The following is a 21,568-nucleotide window of genomic DNA, read 5'->3' as shown; positions in this document are numbered from 1 at the left end:
GCAGTGGCGTGATTGGCTGATGTAGTCACCTATATGAAAGAAATTCTGAATTTTTAAATGAACTAAAACCAGTCAAAAACCAAAGGAAAACCGACTAAATAATGAGTCGACCCGCTTAGAAAAAATAAATAAATAAATAATGAGTCGGCGCCAGAACAGAAGTCAAAGTTATATGGAGAGATAAAGATTGGTCATAATTTATTTTAAAAAAGAAAAGAAAAGAAAATCTCAGCCCACCGTCTCAAATCTAAATCTTTGGCGTTGTCCTTTTCAGTCAAAGTGCAAAAAGTAAGTAACAGATTTAGGGGATTGGGAAAATCAAATCCATTATTATTAGATATTTAAATAATATTATTAGCATCCTTTCCCACTTTAAGTTGTAGTCCCTTCAAGTGGGCGTTTGGCAAATGAGAAGGCCTAAACACTGTAGTTGATGTAGATTGATGTAAAAAAAGTAAGAATGTTTGGTATAAAAAAAAATAAAAAAGTTGTATGGAAAAGTGAAAAAGTTTTATTTTGTAGTAATTTTTTTATTTGAATAATAATAAAAAGTGAATGATTTGATATTAAAAGTGAAAAGGGTATAATGTTTTGATGTTAATTTTTTTAGGAAATTGTGATGAACAGTGTTTGGGCCAACCCCACCCCCATTACCAAACAAAGCTCAAGGTAATCACATTCCGCTCAACATTTTAACTATTTATTTTTAAAAAAATATTATTTTTTAACCATTTAGCTGAGTGGATGTATAGTCTGTCTAAAAGAATTTTGTTATAAAATGAGCTAAAATAACTTTTTAACTATTTTATTGAGCGCGGAACAAAATATAAATCTTAAAATAGTTCTTATGAATTTCACTTGAAAACATAGAGAATCATATTCCGATCAAAACATGGACAAAATCACCGCTAATATCATTAGTTATCATCGTCCAACGCTAAACAAACCATCCCACCCACATCAATTGCAGGAAGTAATTTAGGAAAGATAAATGCCATACATAGGATTTGTATCCCTTTTTTATCCCTCCAAAGATAATGTGATTTTTAAAATAACCATTAAATATGAAATTGATCATTATTGAATTTTGATTAAATAATAATTATTAAATGCACATCACCTTTAGGGGGATAGAAATCTTAGAAGCTACAAATGGAACACATATCCTATTAATAAAATAATATTTAAAGTTTTTTTTTAAAAATTAAAATAATAAAAAATTACGGGGTGTCTGGCCATCCCATTTTAGCCCTAGGGGTGGCTGCCCACCCATGGCCCTTGGGGAAGGTTCAACCACCCCCCAAGGGCCAAAAAAAAAAAAAAAAAGGTTGCCTTGGGGGTGGTTGAGCCACCCCAAGGTCCATAGGGTGGTTCGGTCACCCCAAGGGCCAGTTTGGGGTGGCCAAAGTCACCCCCATGGCCTTTGGGGGTGGCAGGGGTGGCTGGTCGCCCCTAGGGCAATTCTTTTTTCTTTTTATTTGGTCTTTGGAGGTGGCTGAACCACCCCAAGGGTCATAGGGTGGCCAACCACCTCCTAGGGCCAAAATGGTGTGGCAAGCCACTTCATAATTTTTTATTATTTTTTTAAAACTTGAAATATTAATGGGACATGTGTCTCATTTATAGTCTCATGATTTTTAATCTTGACCCTTAATTGGACACTCTTTAGTCTATTTTGAACTAAAAATGATCCATTTCGGTCAAGTACACATTTTTTGTCATGACACTAAAAATTACCATTGCATCTAATATGTAATAGTAATTAATTCAAAATATAATAATAATTTTTAATATCCCATAAAATATATCTATTTCGGTCAAGTACACATTCTTTGTCATGACACTAAAAATCAACATTACATCTAATATGTAATAGTAATTAATTCGAAATATAATAATAATTTTTAATATCCCATAAAATATATATATATAACTTAAAAGTGAGAATAACACATTTCTGAATAAAGAAAACGATAGACTTGACAGTTCAAGTAATTGTGACCATGAATAATAAATTAATGGAGGGTCTTGAGTGAACCTTAAATGGACGGGCTTTGTATTATATATTTGCCTTTCAACATCACGATTCACAACCCATAAAAAACTCACATGGGTTGTTTTTCTTCCCAAAAAGCATGATAAGGGACATGCTAGGTTTTTTTTTTTTTTTTTAGATTGTCATATTCTCTATTAACATTTTTAAGGTGTTAGCTTTTTATAAAAAATATACATACAGTAATGATGCATTTTTAAAATTGTTCTCTTACTGTCTGAACATTTTATGGGACCATGTTCGGTTTTTTCTTTTTTAGGAACAAAATTAAAGTTATTTCCTGACCGGGGGTGCATTTGGCATTGTATTTTTATATTATAGATAAAAATTAAAAAAAAAAAAAAGGAATTTTAAATCAAATTGCCAAAAATGGATTGTTTGGTTTGCGTTTTTAAAAAATTGCGATTTGAAAATGTAAAAGATATGTGTTTTCCAATTGCATGTAAAGAGTTTTTTTTTTTTTTTTTTTTTTTAAATGTACAATTTTAAAGACTAAATTATGATTTTAAAGTTCAAACTGCGATGGAGGACATTACAAAAATTTGAAAGTTCGATATCATAAATTGAGAGTTTTCAAAGTTTAGGGAGTAATTTCAAAATGGGTAGAAGTTTAAGGAGGGTTTTGAGAAATTTCTCATATGTATAAAAAAATTACAAGTTTAAAACACGCGAAAGAAAATAATTTTAATTACAAAATATAAACAAAGAAAAGAAAAGAAAAAAAAACACCTTGTCTAAGGGTGCGATTTAAACAAAAATCATTATTTCACATAACAAATATTTGATTTAAAAAAAAAAAACATTTTAACATATTTTATCAAATACTTTTGCGATTTTAAAAAGTAGCGATTTCAAAAAACAATTTTTAAAATCGCACTTATTAAAACTGCAATCTCAAAGACCCTAAAACTAAGAGCCCTATCTGCACATCAAACTAGGAAGATTGTTCAAGCTCTCGTCTCACCCTAGCTAGTTAGTAGAAGTTGATAAGAATAATTCCCCTGTTGTCATTTTCTCTCGTTCAATTAAAAAAAAAAAAAAAAGGATAAGAATAATTTATCTTGTAATTTATCCCTTTTTTAAGTCACGATAGGATTAAGATAATAAGTAATCTATGATTTAAAAAGTTGCTTAAGAATCATACTTTTGTAATTTATTTATTTAAAGAAGTTGAGTTTTGATAAAATGGGGAAGATTTTTTTTTAATCAGATGTTTTATGTTTTTTTGGGAGGTTTAAGTTCTTCGACCTACCTTCACGGCTTCATGTATGGAGGCCCAAATCCATTGAATTTGTTATGTGGACACGTAACATGCCCATTTATGGTCTACACTCTAGACCAACAAAATCTACTTTGTTTGCTCATTGAAGCCTTTTAGGTCCAACCAATCATTCCATACCAACTCTTCTATGTTAAACTAAAAAATAATGTGAAAAATTATATTTTTATTTTATAATTATTTTTTAATATTTTCAAGTGGCATATTGGCAGCTAGTCTCAACCGATCTTTGGATCAATTTTTGTTAAAAAGAAAAAAGAAAATACAATGGTTGATTGGATAAAAATGTGGTATATAGTATTGATTTAAACTAAATTCTTGTATTTATCAGGACCCAAATTCTATTTCTAACTCGCGACATGGCACTCTCAACTAATTATTGGATGATTACATAAAGAGAATAACTTCAATCAAGTCATGGTGTAAACTGGGTGTTTTGTACTTTCGAATAGGAAGCAGACTCCTAAGCTTGAAATAACAAAAAAATTATATAACCCTTCAGACTAAATAATTTTTCTTCTTAACAAAATGCCTCATAGACAAAACCACCAGAGCCACCGTCTTGATTGGTTTTGGATACTCTAGTGTCAGGGGCTCAAAGGTCAATGGTGGGCGTTGGTTTAAAATGAATAGAAAAGTCCATGTAATTTATTTGAATTAAATATACGATGTTCTCATCTCTATTGTATTTGATATTTTTATATGATGTGCCAAATTTTTATTGAAAACGTAAATAGAAGGGACTATTTATAACATTACTCTTTCTAATTTATCCTTAATTTCGTAGGGCCTTCATATTGATTCTATGCTGCTTAAGTTTAGCTCTAAATCATGTAGTAATTTTGTGTTTTTTTGTTGTTGTAAGTAGTAATTTTGTGTTAGAATACAAAAAGGGATGGGTAGCAAGTCAATGCAAATCTTAGAGGATTTTAGATCCCAACCAATTTGATCGAACAAAGAATCATGGCATCCTTGGTTTTGCCTAGGATGCCGATTCCCAACCTTATGTGAACGCAAGTAATAGCCAATGAAGAGGCAGATTACCAAATATCATAATAAGACTGTTGGATGCACCTCCTATCTGGTTGTCTTGCAAAATAATCACTCCATAACATGTGACATTATAAATTGAAGGGCCCTTAAGCCATTATTTTATAGTTACCCTTACTTTTTCGGTTACAGGCAATTGCTGTGGCCTCTCTCTATAATGCAACAAGTAGCATATCCAAATTCCGTGCAATGTGGTTGCTCGTTGCACGGTATAATGTGATAGGACACCTAAATTTTATATGTTTAGAGAGGTGTTCGAGCAGCTTAAACAAGTAGGTCTGAATTACCTGGACAAACTAATATCTGCTAAAAATAAAGACACTTATTTCTTGGATCATGGATTGTGAGATTCAGATCCCGTGCAATATGAGAATGTCCTTTGCACAGTATAATGTGAGGACAACTCAAATAGGTGGGTCTGAACTACGTGGACAAGTTAAGATATGCTAAAACTAAGGACACTTATTCCATAGATTATGGATTGTGGAATTCAGATCTTGTGCCATATAAGACTGTCATTTGTAGACAGTGTAATGTGAGGACAACTCAAATAGGTGGGTTTGGGCTACATGGACAAACTAAGATCCGATAAAAACATGGACACTTATTCAATGGATCCTAGTTTGTGGGATTCAGATCCTGTACAATAAGATTGTGCATTGCATGGTATAATGTGAGACGACACCTAAATCTCACCTGACTTGTACGTTCGGGCAGCCCAAAACGGAGGGTTTAGGCTACCCAAACACTTGTCCGAACAAGGTGGGGGCAACCCACTTATTGCTAATTGTGCACAATGAAGGGGCTCTAACATGGTAGGAACTTAACCGTTCATGCCATACCCACGCGCACCAACAAACTCAGAGAATTATCACAGCAATGGAGAAAAGCAATATTATGCAGGCGTGATGAACTTTTGCCACGCTGCTTATTATAAGCTAGTTCGCCTAGAAACCTCCTCTCTATAGCAGAGTTTAATTATGATTTGTTTTTAATTAAGAACACTTATCATGAACAAAAATGTTAAAAACAAAAGGGAATATTTACTTGTTATTCTTAAACAAGCTGACACATATCTGATAATTGCAAATTAATCAAACATGAACAAAATTCAATGGTATCCTTTCTTGCCATGCCTGCTGAGATTGTGCAACCATCCAAACCCTTTGAGGGTTTTGGAGATCTTGACAAGATTAGGCCTTCCCATTCCCAAGTTCATCTTCCCTGCAGAAAACTTCAGAGCTTGTAAGCAGCATAGCTGCTCATCCATGTCTTCCTCTTCATCTTCATCATCATCATCCTCATCATTCTTCCTGTTGCTGCCTTTTTTCTGACCCTTATTGGATTCTGTCTCATATGTCTCCCAAAGCATATCCATTCCTTCTCCTCCTCCTTCCACATTGTGTCTCTCCTCAAAAAGCTTGCATGCCAATGTCCTTCTCCACTCCTTCTCTTTCCTCATTGATCCAAAACTTCCAAGATTGGGAGAATTTTTCTCCATCACTGCCTTGGATTCTTTTTCTCTGTTTTCCTCTTCTTCTTCCTCTTCTTCCACTTTATAGGACTCTACGCCGGTTTGGTTGACTTCTTTTTCTTCCTTTGAAAAAGACATGGTTTTCTCTAACTCATTCTCTTCTTGGAAAAAGCTTTCCAGCCTCTTCACTTCCATAATCTGCTGAGTGATGACTTCTGCAGGCTGTGTAGTCTCATAAACCAGACTCTTGTCAACCGGTGGCTCATCATATGCTTGTGATGAGCAAATTTCTTTAACTTCCAACTCCAAAACTTCAGCCGGCTCCTCTCTAATCTCAAAGGTGGAGGTGTCAAACACAATCTTGTAAACTTCAAGCTCCTCAAAATGCTGGAAACTTCCATTGTCATCCTCCAATTTTGGCTGCAGTGTGTTCAAAACAGTTTGATATGGACTAACAAGAAAACCCAATTCGGATGAGTGGGACTTTTCCTGGACAAGGTGGGGAGAGATAGTGAGAAGAACAAGGAGGAGGAGGAGGGTGGTGATGAAGAGAGGGGAGAGGAAAGAGAGGAACTTGAGAAGGTATGGGGAGAAGAAGATGAAGTAGGAGAAGTAGAGAGGGTGGGAGAGAATGAAGAAGCAAATTTGGAAGAAGTCAGAGAGGAGAAGGGTAGAGAATTCTGTCTTCTTGAAGGTGTTTGAGAAGGAAAACTCAGACATTTTTTTAAGGAAGAGGGTTTGGTTGTAATGAAAGGGAGATGTAGGAAACCTTTCTTTCTTCTTGTTTTTGTTTTAGCAGTGGAGGAGAAAAAGTGTGTATTTGGAAGTGAGAGCGGCGTGAATAAAGGGGAGAGACTGGCAATTGAGAGAGAGAGAGAGAAAGAGAGAGAGAGATAGAGCAACTACCACTAGAGAGAAAAAGCCCCTTTGGAAACTTTTTCCTGTCTATCCATAACCACCATGTTTTCTTTTCTTTTCTTTTCTTTTCCATTTGTTTAAGTCATAGTTAATAATTACATGGAATCTGTACAAATTCTATGCTGTCAAACAAAATTACCTCAAATCCGGAACAACATCGTCTCCATTTTATGGTTCAGTTTGGATTTTATAGCATCTAATGATGTATATGTTGCTTATATTGTCATGTCATTTAAAATTTTTAAATAATATGACACAATATACACCGTTAAATATCATAAAATTCAATTTAGACCATAGAATAGTTCATCTCCATTTCATATTAGCATGTTGCAGTTTTTTAATCCCATACCATATTTGTTATCTATATATGTTTATTATATTGCCAATACAAATCCCTTGACGTGAATAGGATTAAGGTTAATTAAAAAATGGTTGTCACTTGGATATTTTAATTTAATATGATATCAAACTCAAAGTAGAGGTCGTGAGTTACAAATTTAATTCTCCTAGTTTATCCCTATTTAAATTAAAATATTTCATGTGTTATATGATCTCACAAGTGGGGAGAGTGCTAAAAATATTAATTAAATAATTAAATTTACATATTTTGAAAAGGGAAAGGAAAGGGTGATGAGACAAGAAGAGTAATTGGATTTATATAGACAAAATACGATAATATATGCTTACAATAACACAAAATTTAACGACGAATCTCAATCTTTAAGAACTTATTTCAATTGTATGACATTTATATAACAGTCTACTTAATAATATTATTCATTAAAAAAAAACCCATAAGATATTTACAAGAATAATTGCAAAATAGTAAACAAGGAGTCCACCCAAAAACTTGTGTAGTTTCCGAGTAAGAAAGAAGCATGTTACTTGTTAGTCACTTTTGTCATGGCATGATATTCTTATCTCAAAACATGTTAATTTCTTGTCTTCTTCTTTCTTTGATATTCTTATCTCAAAACATGTTAATTTCTTGTATTCTTTCTCTCTCTCTCTCTCTGTTTGTTTTTTTTTCATCTCACTTTTCTAACATGAAGTTGAAATGGTTAGATAAAGAGAGATGAGATATGAAGAAGACTTGTTTAAATATCTTATTTATCTCATTAACATTAATTAAAAGACACCTACTGAGGGATTTATTCAGCAATATAATCAACATATATGATATGGTACAAACAAGAGTCGTAATACAGTGGTACAAAACAGAACATATCAGTCAAGCTTCCCTGAATTTCTTTTTATCAAATTTTATTTCCAATATTTGGTAAAATGATACAAACATCAACTAGTACTTGCTCTTAAAAATCGGTTTACAAAGAGAGGAAGCCCAAGAGCTTATACACACATGGTTAAAATTGCACTTAAATCATGTGGAACACTTAGAATCGTAATATACGATCACACTTCGCAACCGACGTCCCCGACAACCCATTTTATTGACACTGATTCGATTGTAACCTTTTCTCATTTAGGGGTTCCAAACTCATTTCAATATTCAATGATCTAATAATATGCCCATACATAGTATTAAGATGGTTTAATCCAGCCTTTAGGTTTCTCTCCTCCGTGACTTATCCACAAAGTCGTAACCTATTCGATCCTATACTCGACAAACTGCGTCTGATCTCATACTCGACGAGTTGGTGGCTTTGGTACCAAATGATACAAACCTTATATATAATTAACTCATCCTTGAAAATCAACTTATAAGGAGGTGGTGCCCAAAAGCTTATACACACATGGTTAAGATTACATTTAAACAAAGTAGAAAACTTAAGATCATAACACAAAAGGTTCACAACCTAGATTTCTTTCAAAAGGTTGACATATTTAAACACGGGTTTGGTTTGGGTCCACTTATAACCGAAATTGAATCTATTGGGATAGGGACATGTGTCCCATAACAGTAACACAAGGGACACATATTTAATCCCAATAAATTTAGTTTCAACTAGAATGGAATCCTTTAAACATAGGTATTCAACCACTCTTAGCTTCACCTAATGCAGTAGCACTAATGTCAAAATCTAGCTTAATAGTATACACGGCACAACAACCTTTAATTACAACCCATCATACTTAGCTTTATAGAGTCGGTAGAAATTCTAACCCTTTCTCATGCTGATTACAACATAACAACCACTCATGCATTGAAGCTTTTGGTTCAATTTGATGAAACCGTTATAGCTAAACTAAATAAATATGTCTCTCTCCGTAGCATGTGAGGAATAGATGAAAGAGATAAACATACCTCCATTCTTAGACGGTGAGTTTTTCATCTTTGATTGATAGTCGCATCCCTATCTGTGGGTGCGCGTGGAGGAGACTGATCTCTTAACTCTAATATTTCTGATGACTTAATGAAGTCTAATGGGCCAACTCCATTTATATTTAGTGTAATAGTATAGGGTTTCCTCAAGTACTTATAGAATAGTTCAGCTCATTATGGACCCAATAATAAAACGATGAGTTTTTCATCTCTGATCGATAGCCGCATCCATGTCTGTGGCCATGTGTGGAGGAGACTGGTCCCTCAACCCTAATCTCTCTGATGACTTAACAAAGTCTAATGGGTCAATTCCATTTATATCTAGGGTGAGAGTACATGGCTTATTCAAATGCTTACAAAATGGTTCAGCTCATTACAGACCCAATAATAAAATGATTATACGAGTTCACCCAAAAGATAATAAACACAACATAAACTAGAAAAATAGGTTGTGGGTTGTGGATGCTTCAAAAATCACACATAGGAAGAATGAAAATAGGAGACAGATGATGATTGAGGTGTTGGGAGGGAAGATGGATTTGCACATGGGAAGCCACTCATTGCCACTCAAGTTCATGCCTTGCATGCACTCCCATTGTCTACGGCTTTTTTCACCTCTCGAAAGGGACCCATATGTCTCTTGCTTCCCTTTTGGATTTTGCCTGCATGCTATTGGGGTGTCAATGGAAGCTTTGGCAGATTCTCCTTTCCCATCTCATTTTGACCAGGCCATCAATGCCATCGTGGTACTTGGTCTTCTCTTGTATGTCGGTAGGATTTGCCGTCTAGGATATGCATTAAGCGGTCTAAATTACTAGTAATTTGAGTAGTTATTGTGAGAGAATACATATGAGATTTACTTGTCCAAATAGGTGGTCGGCCAACCCAAAATTTATTTAGACGGATAGATTCTACATAAACTCTCTCATAGTAGTAGCATATTCCATTCTTCTTCTTCTTCTTCTGGGGGGGGGGGGGGGGATGTGAGAGAAATAAAAGGAATAGGAAAAAAATGCAAAATTAGTCCCTATGGTTTACCTGATTTACAGTTAACTGCATGTGGTATCAAAATGAACTCTGAGGTATTTGAGGTATGCCAAAAAATAATTTGGTCCTTACAATCAAATTTCGCTTACCAATTTAACAGATTTCATTAGTGTGACATTGACTTAAATGCAACAAGTGTCACAATTTTATTGGTTTTAACGTTTCATGTTATCAAAATCTTATAAGTCAGTGAACGGAATTTGACTGTAAGGACTAAATTATTTTGTTGACATACTTAAAGAACCTTTGAGTTCATTTTAATACCACATGGAGTTAATTGCAAATCAGATAAACCACATGAACTAATTTTGTATTATTCCCAAAGGAATACGACATGGGTTATTGCGACTTTCTCATGGAAACGCTTGGAGTATCATGACTTTCACTCTAAATTTTCCTGGAAATTGTCGTTGTGGTTTATAATTGGTGAGATGAATGAAACGTCAAAGTCACTAACTAATTAAATTGATAAGTCAATTTTTTAGTTAATTATTTCATTAATTATGGACAGTCATGTTAGTTTATAAAAAAATTTATGGCAAAAGTTGTAGTAAGCCGAATACACTCTCTTTCTCACTATTGATGGGAGAGACAAAAAGGGAAAAGAAGAGATGGAAATGCTTTATGTTAAATCAATGAAGACGGCCTACTTGGCCAAATTGTAGGCAGAGAAATTGGAACTTCAATGAACTTTGACAGCTGACCATACCACATCAAAGTATCAAATTGCTCAGGAGAAAGTGAATATCTCTAAAGATCGAATGGGCGATATTTTCTTGTCCAAAGAGAAACTTTCAGAATTGCAAGGATGGCAAAAAGTGAATAGCCATTATCATAAGATGGTCGAGACCAAATGAAAAGCTTTCTGAGAGTTATTTTGTTCAGTAATTTCCCAAGTCAAAAATATTTTTTTAAATAAAATTGTGATAAATATCTTATATGAGAATGCGTTCGAGAAACATTAAAGATGGTTTGAAAATATGAAAAACTTATGTTTTCAAATCAGGTAAAAATCCTGTTTTTACCAAACGTTTACCCATATTTTTAAAAATCATGTTTCAACCCAAATCAGGTCACAAGTTTCAACTCAAACACAACCCGTTTAATCAGTTTTAACCCAAACACAGCTTGTTTGACCCATTTTAATATGTATTTATTATATAAAAATAATATATAATTTTATAAATGGGTCAAGCGAGTTGACCAATGATTAACCAATTTATTAAACAAGTCAAGTGAGTCGACCTGTTTATGACCTAAACCTCATTTATGCTATCTTAATTTCATTTTAGGTTTATGAGTCATGTCAAAAAGTGTCAATCTCAACTTTTATAATCTTCTACCCATGTTTTGGAATAACTCAAACCCAATGCACAACATACCAAGGCTAGCAACCACTTTTGACGCGATTGATGACTCGATATGAACCAAACACAAAATTAATAAATTAAGGTTTGCAGATCTAACATATTTAATTAAATGAATTAAGTTAAGATTAATCTACATAATTTTATATCTATACTTTGATATGACCCAACCCGACACGTAAATATCAATTATCACCGTTAAATTAAGTCAAGTGAAGCTAGTGATTTGTCGTCTAGCATGAAAAGAATGGATGTGTTTATGTGTGTGTGTTTACTCTAGGAATGTGACTCTCCAGACATTGATATTTGCCTCTGGCCAGAAATGACTAGAAGCTGACCCTATCAGAACTGGAACAGATAGCCACAAATCCCATTTCAGCTCGGACCCCACCTTAAAGGCTTAAAACCATGTTCTCAGGTAATTATAATGACTTCCATATAGCCATGGACAAGTAGGGCCTACTGTTGACAATTTCTCAGCATCCTAACCAACAAAGGCAGCATATAGCTTTTAATTGTTCCTAAAGAAAGCTTTACCCTATTTAAGTCAATCAGCAGTCCTTGATAATCCCATTACAAACTCAAAATAACATCCATGTCCAAGAAGAAATCATGAAAAAAAAAAAAAAGCTCAAAAGAAAAGTCATAAAACCATGGGTTTAATCAAGAGTAAGCTTACATTTAGAATAGCAGTTCAAACATCAACCATCCTACCCCATTTAAAACATGAAGGCCCAAGTGGATATCACTCTGTCATAACAGGCTTATTCTCGTTTGCTTTGGGTCTCTGCTCCTTTGGTTTCTGCTCTTCCATTTTCCTGGAAACCCCATCAAAAAAGCATCCATAAATCATGAACTTTCAAAAAGTTGCATTATTAATTCATTACATACAAATCAACCGATTTAAGTAGGTTGAAAAGAAGAAAGAAAAAGGTAAAGCACACATATATGCACTTTGCATACTTTTAATAGGTGGTTAACACACAAGTATCAATATTAAAAACAAAACCGAGAGCTTTAATGGATGAAGAAAGGACTGTAAATTTACCTAAGAGAGGGACATAGATAAAGATCCAAATGAAAATGTTAGTTGGCTTAATAGATACCTCACCAAACACACTATGAAATGGCATAATCATACATATTAATATCATAAATCAGTCTGAAAAACCCGAAATGTAAGAATGAGCTGGCTAGGGTGAGGCTCATAATCATAAAATCAAGTTGAATTCGGTATGTGGACCAGAACTGAACCCAGCAGTCTTCAATGATCAAACCACATCCAACCAGCCAAAAATTTTCTAACTCCAAAACAACTAACCAAGACTAAACCAAATATTAAGTATGTATTGGTTGGTATATGTGACAAAATGCCTCCTCTAACACACATATATAACAATCTAAATTAGCGCAGCAAATGAACCATGAATAGCTAGAACTCGACTCTAATAAACTCAACTTGAGTTCGATTCTTTTAAGCTTGAACAAAAATTTAGACCTGTTAATTAAATGAGACCAACCCATAGTATAATATAAAAATATATAATTATGTTCTTAGATATATATTTGTTTTGAAAGGGAATATGTATTTTATATGCATACATATATTATGCATTACCCTAAATCTCTATTTACCCTATCTAACTTACCCTAAATCGCAAATCCATATTTCTTTCTCTTAATCTCATATAAACGCCCTCTATCTATCTCTCTTCTCTCTTCTCTCTTCTCTCGCACTCTCAATCTCAACTCTAGCTGGCTCCTCTTGTTATCTCAATCTCAGCTGACTGCCTCTCTTGATTTCTCTCAAAATATATACATCTTGTCCCTCATCTGAGCAAGTTTGCTACTCCGACTGTTTTATCATGGAGTAAGTTTTGCTACTCCTTTCATTAGCAAACAAAAAGAAAAAGAATGGAAAATACAATTAAAAGAACTTCCTCTTAAGTCCGCCAAAATTTACTCTATAAAACAGGTGATATTTGAAGAGAAGATTTGCACCAAGGAAAAAAAAAAACCAATAATCTCTTGGGAGTAATTATGTAATAATATGCAGGAATTGGCATAGGTTTTATATTAATCTCTAAAACTAATTGGATTATCATTTACCCTATAGCTTTGCAATCTGCGCCTCAGTGAGCTATTTGAAAACTAAAAAACTCTTCATGTGAACATCAAACAATATTTCACTACAAAAAGCTGCAAAATAATGGCACCTTCACTAGTCGAACTGTGTTTATCTATTAAGGTTTATAGGCAAGGACAAGCATTGTTTGCAATTTATTTGTCCAAATACTACCTGTAATTTACATAGAGGGAGTTTTGATGTTCAGCTAGGTCTCAAGGCACAGTTTATGTGGGTCATCACCACCTTGGTAAGCTATTGCCACAGCAACTGGCTAATCAGACATGAGCCCCACATCAGATATCATTTTTTTGCTTTTCAGCCTACAGGGTGTTTAGCAACCATTTCCATTTGTTTCCCTCCTATGAGCAAGTTCTTATGACTAACAAAACTTCTTGTTTGTAATTTTTGGTCAACAGAAACTTGCTAAATGTAAAGATTGTGTCAATCTTGAAATTATAGGATAAATACTGATATAATTGAAAATTCAATGTTTATTTTAAAATTATGAACAAATTCTGTTTTCTATAATTTACCCTTTTTGTTCAAATCTCCCTTCAATCTAACCAATAACAAAAACAACACAGTTTTCTACTTTTTATCTTTTCTTTCTTCCTTTATTTCCTATCAAAGAAATCAACTAAAACTAAACAATAACATCCAAAAACATTATGCTTTTCCCATGTTTTAAAAAATAAACTAGAGGTGTGCAAAAGGTTATTGGCTATAATCGTTAACCGCAATCGCCTTAGGCGGTTATCGATTTTTAATAACCGCAACCGCAACCGCAACCGCCTAGGCGGTTAGCGGTTATTCAATCCAATAACCGGCGGTTTTATAACCGCTTTTTTTATATGGGCTTTTGGGTTTTTAAAGTGTTTTGGGCCTTTAATTGGCCTATTTTATTGGCTTGTTTTAAGGGTTTAAGGCCAAAATGTTCCAAAAATGATGGAAAAAAAAATATGCTTTTTTTGGGCCCACCAATGTTGTTGAATAAGGCTTGGCCCAAAACATCACATACCACATTATATATTTCACATACATAGTCATAAATAACCCAAATCCATTAATCCAAATACAAATGAAAAAATTAAAAAGACAAAATCCAAATGGAGGCATAGCACAGCCAAATGGCCCAAAACCAAAACAAATAATATGTCTGGATCAGGCAGCCAGGCAGGGAGAGAGAATAATATGTTTTGGTGTCTAACACCAAAACAGCATCATTTTGGAGGGTTTATTATATATTTGATTATTATAAAATATTTAATATATATTTTAATATTATTATATATAAAGGTAGGCGGTTAGCGGTTATTAACCGCCTTGCCCTACCCCTAAAACCCCTAACCGCAACCGCCTTAGGCGGTAGGTAGTTTTTATAACCGCCTACCAATGCGTTTAGCGGTTTTGCGGTTAGCGGTTGGAGGGTCGATTATAACCGCACCATTTGCACACTCCATCTCATGATGGCACTATGCTTTTTATCTAAACCCATGATTTCCAGCAATCCTCAACTTTACTCTCAAAGTTACAAATATTTTGTGACTGTATCTTTTCCCAAATTTATACTGCTTTTAAAATTGGTGATTTTATCAAGTTCTCTTACTCTTTTTCCAAGATGCCTAACCTTTCATGTATCTCCGCATGATTGTGACACCACCATGGCAGAACCCAATTGGAAAAGCTGACACCATCACTTTCGTCACATAAGACTTAATCTCATTAACAAAATTCACAGGTAGATACCGTCAAATTTGGCTTGAGCTTGAGCTTGAGCTTGAGCTTGAGCCCAAGCTAAATTTATTTTGTTTATTAAAGACAAACTTGAGCCAAGCCAACTTTAGTCGAACCAAGCTGTAATACCCCTATTCGAGCTCTTCTTGAGCTCAAGCCAAGCTTCAGCCAACGTGTATGTTTGTCGAGCCAAGCTTGAATGCTCAACTTGGATCACATGCATCTCTACCTATATCAATGACCATCTTTACATTTTTAAAGTACAATAATCGCAAAATAAAATTTATTCTTCTTCAAGTGCAGAATATTTATTAATAATTAGTCCCTGCTTCTAACTCTTTTTAAAGAGCAAATTAGCTGATTAAAAAGAAGGAATACCAAAGGGGTTTTAGGTATTCTTCTTGGCAGATAATCTGCTTGCATAAAAGAAGCAAGAAGACGATAGAGCATCCATACTATAAGGCAATTCCTTCTGGTAGATCTCTACTTTGGTGTGTTTACATGTTTTATGAGGTGGACATGAAAGAGCAAACTAACACTAAAACAAAAACAGACAGTGAATACAACAAAGATATAAACAAAAGAACAGACACATTCACACACAACACTCCACAACATTTGAATATACGTAATAGATTTTGTTATATAAGCAGGCATACTACAACAACGAAAGGTACCGCTTTAAACAAAACGGGGGAGCAGGCAGGCAGCCTACAGCTCAGGAAAGTGAGGAAATAATTTGGATAACTACAAACAAGCTTCTAGAGGATGCAGTCCTTTGTAGAGCACTACTAAGAGATCAAATCCCAATTATAATATAAGAGACTTATCACTCAAATCCCTGATGTAGGAAAACCCACAAAGAAGGTGTAGTTGATACTAGAGATATTCAGAGATGAAAATCACCCTACTGCGTCCAATTAATCCAATTTGAGTCGATTTCCTTTACCAATCCAATGTTTATTGAGAGAATTCAAGTGAGATACAATTGCAAACAAAGGAAGCCCCCTAAAATCATTTTTCATATCAATCTATTCCCCCTCCTTTTGGGCTTTCATATCAAAGCACCAAACCACAAGCATATTTCCTCCAAAAAAATTCATCCCCCCAAAGGAACGTAGTATTTCTAACAGCGAGTTTTCTAAAGCTATTTTTCACAAAGTGAGTCCACTAAAAAACCACATTCATCAACAGCTTCAAAACAACCAACCCAAAAGGCATTAAGCTAATCCATTTATTCCACAGCTTTCAACAGAACCAGAAACCCACCACAAATAAAACCCACAAACCAATATATCTATAAGCACATAAAATGAATATCTACATCCATAGAAAGAAAGAGAAAAAGAGAGATTCAAGTACATACCTCTTGTCAGAGGAACTACCCTTCTGGCTGAGGAAGGATCGGAAGAGGTGTGAGTTCACGTCGTATATCATCGTCGCCGATTAGGTTTCGTGGGCTAGCTCTCTCGCTTGCTCGCTCTTTCTGAGTTGCCGACCTTCTACAATCTTCGTTAACACAACGGCGCACGGGTTTTCGAGAAAAACTCAGGCATTTTATACAGAATTGGGTCGGCAAGGCCTCCCAGTCCAGCCCAGTGAGGCAACAGAGTGGGCTGCCCAGAAAAAAAAAAAGAAAAAAAAAAAAGAAGAAGCTGGGCCTACTATTTATTTTGAAATATTTAGGGTGCGTTTCGCATTGTGATTTTATAAACAAAAAGTACGATTTTAAACCAAATCGCTAAGGGTGATCATGGCTAAAACCGCTAACTGCAACCACTTAAGTGGTTAGTACATTTTACTAACTGCTTCTGCTAACCGCTAGGTGATTAACCGCTTAGGCGATTAACCACCTGGTTAGCGGTTAACCGCATCCAGCTAACCGCTTTTTCTACTAGCCGCTTTTTTTGGATTTTTTTGTGCTTTGTTTGGGCTTTATTTTTGGGCCAAATTTGAGAATTATATTTTTTTTTGGGCCAAATTTGAGAATTATATTTTTTTTTGGGCTCACTTTAAATGTTTTTTTCCTTTTTTTTTTTTTTTTTTTTTTTTGGCCTTTTGTTCCAATTTTCAGTTTTGGGCATATTTTGGCCTTTTTGGCATCAAAATATGCAATATTTAACAAGCATATAGGTTGCGATATACCACATTAGGCTTGCTCCAAAATGAGCCCATATAAAAAAAAAAAATGTAAATGGTACCTAAAAAAACCCAAATGCTGTCAGCATAAAAAAAAAAAAAATAAAATAAAATAAAATAAAAATAAAAATCCATAGTTAGATGAAAACCATCAAGATGATCAAATTCCTAACCCAAAGATACAAATATGAAAATCAAAGAAAACCCAGTTGTTAAAAAGCCTTAGAGTAGGTATCCCAAATAAGGAACACAAACATAAACATATTCAATTCTACTTCCATCACCATTTGGTCTTCTATATTATATATTATATATAATTATATATAATAAAAATATTATATATATATATATATATATATTAAAAAAAGGGTTAGCAGTTTTCAAAAACCTGCGGTTAGCGGTTACAAAGCGGTTAATAAAAACCGCATGAACACCCCTACAAATTGCAAAAAATGAATTCTTTGGGATTACTTTTTGAAAAAATTGTGATTTGAAAACGCGTAAGTTAAAGAGATGATTTTTGAAAACGCGTAATTTTAAAGGCTAAACTGTAATTTTAAGAGTCAAACTGCGATTTTGCCAAATACTTACTGTGTTTTTAAAAATCACATTTTCATATCGCACATTTTAAAATCGTAAACCCAAACGAACCCTTATTCAACCCTAAAAATATGTTATTGTTGTGAGTGAAATTATTTGAATAAAGTACATCAAGCCGCCGTATGGCCTCAAAGTTTTGGAGGATTGTGATCTTAGAATACGTAATTTTTAGAAATAAACATATGAGACCTTAAAGGCTTAAGGGCCTTTTGGGATTGCATTTGAGAGGTTTAGAAGTATTTGTTTTTTTAACACTCAAAAGTACGTTTGAAAAAAAAAAATTATTCGTTTTGTAAAAAAATTAAAAGCACTTTTAAAGGTCTAAAAAGTTAAAAAATTGCCAAAACGCACTTTTGGCAAAAGCTTAAAAATGAAGCGTTTGCCAAAAAACGCTTTTTGATTTAAAAGCTCTATTTCTTAAATGCAATCTCAAAAAGCTTTAAGTGCATATTTGAGATTGTGTTTGAGAAATAGAGTTTTTAAGTCAAAAAACATTTTTTTAGCAAAAACTTCATTTTTAAGCTTTTGTCAAAAGTGTGCTTTGGCCCTTGTAGAGCCTGTTTGAGTATGAGTTTAAGGAGCCTAAAAGTGCGTTTAACACTCAAAAAGTTTGTTTGAAGAAAAAAAAAAAAAAAACCCATTTAGTAAAAAAATTGAAAGCGCCTTTAACGGTTTAAAAAAGCCTAAAAATGGTCAAAACGCATTTTTGGTAAAAGTTTAAAAATGAAGCTTTTGTCCAAAAAAAGAACTTAAAAGTTTTATTTATCAAACACAATTTCAAACATGCTCTTAAAAGTCAAAGTATTTTTGAAATTTTTTACCAAATATGCCAGCTTTTGTTTGGCACAACTTTTTAGGTATTAAAAATATTATTTAAGCCCTCTAATGCAATGACAAACAAGCTCTAAGTCACTGGACGAAGATTTCACATAAATTTGGACAACTTAAGAGAAGGAAGTTGTGGAGCGTACCTGCTACATACAAGTGAACGTTAATGCACTCTAGGTTGCTCGGGATACGTAGGCAACTTTTTTTTTAAGTTACCCGAATTTTGTGAAACTTAAATAGCCTACTCTCAGGGGATCTCAATCTTAAGTCAATGTGCGAGAACAATTTAGATATTCAAAAAATAAGCATGTTCATTTGACATTATCATCTTGAGTTAGAAATCTATTTTCTAATTTAACAGTTGTACTGTGATTGAAACCTTTTAACAAACTATTTTTAAATTATCTTGTATAATATTTTGTTTTCTATATAATAATTTTAATTTCCTATAGTTAGGGTCAGAGCTCATGAGGCCAATGACTAGGGCAATATGCCAAACGACTTGAGCACTAATTTTGAGGATGCAAAGGGATACAAAAGGGATTAGTATCATTTTCATTTATGATCTATATTAGATTTTACAGATTTAGTAGTGTATATATTACCACATAGTGAATATATTATCACGTCATTTAAAAATTTAAATAATGCGGTATCATATTTAAATATAACAAAACAAAACCTTGATTGTAAAATAGATCATTTTCATTTCACTTGCTGCTGCTATTTTGCTAGATCTGCATTTTTTTTGGCAGCTTCAACAGCTTGTAAAAGAAAAATAGCACAAGACATGAGAACAAAAAAGGGAGAGAACAAATAAAAGCATGAGTTAGATTAAACCTCGGAGTCTACACAACTCCTAATGAGACAGGGGAGAAACAATAGTTACCACATTTAGCTGTTGCTAAAAATAACAGTGAATGAAATGCTTCTTCCTAATATATAGTTCATATATATTCTCTTAAGCCTATGTTTTCCTAATATACAGTTAATTAATATATAGTTCATATAAATGCTTCTTCCTAATATAAAGTCTATGCACATTTACATTCAATACCTCAATTGGATGACGATAAGGAACAAGTATCCCTTGTTACGACTTGACGATTTATTTAATTAGTTGCAGGGTGCCGGTGTATTCTCCGAGATAGATCTTGGATCCGGGTACCATCAGCTGAAGATCCAAAGCAAAGACGTGTAAAAGACGGTTTTTAGGACTTGATATAGTCATTTCAAGTTCCATGTTATGTCGTTAGGGCTGATCAATGGCCCCACTGTTTTTATGGATCTATGAATTTAGAGTTTGTTTGGGTTTGCGTTTGAGAAATAGAGCTTTTAAGTTAAAAAACATTTTTTGACAAAAGCTTCATGTTTAAGTTTTTACCAAGAGTGCGTTTTTGTTATTTTTAGGCTTTTTAGACCTTTAAAAGTGCTTTTTAATTTATTTTTTTTTTATCAAAATAGTAACTTTTTCTTCAAACGGATTTTTTGAGTGTTAAAATCACTTTTAAGCCCCTCAAACGCAATCCCAATTCCCAAACAAGCCTTTAGTATTCCAAAACTACCTATATCAATTCGTTGTGGTATTCATAGACTAAGTCCTAGATATATGTTAAAGTAATGATTAAGTGATTAAATTTATCTCTTTCTATTAGCTTAAGTTTTTAAGACAAATAGTGATTTAACATGGTATCAAAGTCACAGGTCTTGGGATCGAATCTACTCCGTCAATTCACCCTCATTTAAATTAAATATGTTAAAGTACTGATTAAATGATTAAATTTAGAGAAAAATGCAAAATTAGTCTTTGTGGTTTATGTAATTTACAATTAGCTCCATGTGGTATCAAAATGAACTCAAAGGTCCTTGAGGTATGCAAAAAAAAATAATTTAGTCCATACACTCAAATTTCCTCTACTAATTTAACAGATTCTGTTAGTGTGATACTAACTTAAATATAACAAATATCACAATTTTATTAGCTCTAATGTTTCATGCTACCAGAATATGTTAAGTCAGTGAATTGAATTTGACTGTAGGAACTAAATTTTTTTTTGATATACCTCAAGGACCTTTGAGTTCATTTTAATACTACATGAAGTTAATTGCAAATAAGGTAGACCACATAAACTAATTTTGTATTTTTTCTTTAAATTTATCTTTTCTTATCAACTTAACTTGTTGGAACAAGTGGTAATTTAACAACGCATGTTAACACACCTTTAATTCTTTTTAAAGCTGCGTAGTTTAAGATAAAAATGGAGAGATTTAATCTGAACTGTATATTAAAATAACAACGGATATCATCACCTGTTCTACATTTGCATATTTCTTGATGTAGATATCATTTATTAATGTCAAATACACACTTGTAATTATATATATAAAGAATAAAATAACTTTTGTTTTTTATAACAAAATTACTTTTGTTTTGAGTATTGAAAACCAAAAACACTTTATAAAAACGTTCACTAACCACATGAATGAATGCAAATGTTATTATTATAAAGCCTAATTATTAAAAAAAAATTTTAAAAAAATCCTAATTAATGAATCCTATAATTAGATTCAGCCCTGCCTTTTGACGGCTTGGTTCCATCAACACAACTGCTCAACAATAATCTTTGGTGACAACTGACGTAGAATGAAAAGATCGATGGAAGC

General features: G+C 33.4%; 2 protein-coding genes across 2 annotated transcripts; both read right to left on the bottom strand.

Moving 5' to 3' along the window:
• Positions 1-5,379: 5,379 nt before the first annotated feature.
• LOC132166409 (acidic leucine-rich nuclear phosphoprotein 32 family B protein) lies at positions 5,380-6,709 on the bottom strand. The gene has a single exon (XM_059577215.2). The coding sequence runs from the start codon at positions 6,574-6,576 to the stop codon at positions 5,494-5,496; it is 1,083 nt and encodes a 360-aa protein (XP_059433198.2). The 5' UTR covers positions 6,577-6,709; the 3' UTR covers positions 5,380-5,493.
• Positions 6,710-12,016: 5,307 nt separating this feature from the next.
• Positions 12,017-16,930, bottom strand: LOC148587198 (wound-responsive protein-like protein). The gene is made up of 2 exons (XM_088513687.1): positions 16,704-16,930; positions 12,017-12,293 (listed from the first exon to the last, which is right to left on the bottom strand). The coding sequence occupies exons 1-2, from the start codon at positions 16,772-16,774 to the stop codon at positions 12,221-12,223; spliced, it is 144 nt and encodes a 47-aa protein (XP_088369813.1). The 5' UTR covers positions 16,775-16,930; the 3' UTR covers positions 12,017-12,220.
• Between the last annotated feature and the right edge of the window lie 4,638 nt (positions 16,931-21,568).

The sequence above is a fragment of the Corylus avellana genome, chromosome 2 (assembly GCF_965113065.1).
Source record: "Corylus avellana chromosome 2, dhCorAvel1.hap1.2, whole genome shotgun sequence".
Classification (NCBI taxonomy): Eukaryota; Viridiplantae; Streptophyta; class Magnoliopsida; order Fagales; family Betulaceae; genus Corylus; species Corylus avellana.
This window is presented reverse-complemented; position numbering and strand designations above follow the sequence as displayed.

Coding starts and splice junctions, on each gene's coding strand:
- LOC132166409 (XM_059577215.2), bottom strand. CDS start 6,576: ATGTCTGAGTTTTCCTTCTCAAACACCTTCAAGAAGACAGAATTCTCT.
- LOC148587198 (XM_088513687.1), bottom strand. CDS start 16,774: ATGATATACGACGTGAACTCACACCTCTTCCGATCCTTCCTCAGCCAG. Junction 12,294..16,703: donor GGTAGTTCCTCTGACAAGAG/GTATGTACTTGA, acceptor TGGGGTTTCCAG/GAAAATGGAAGAGCAGAAAC.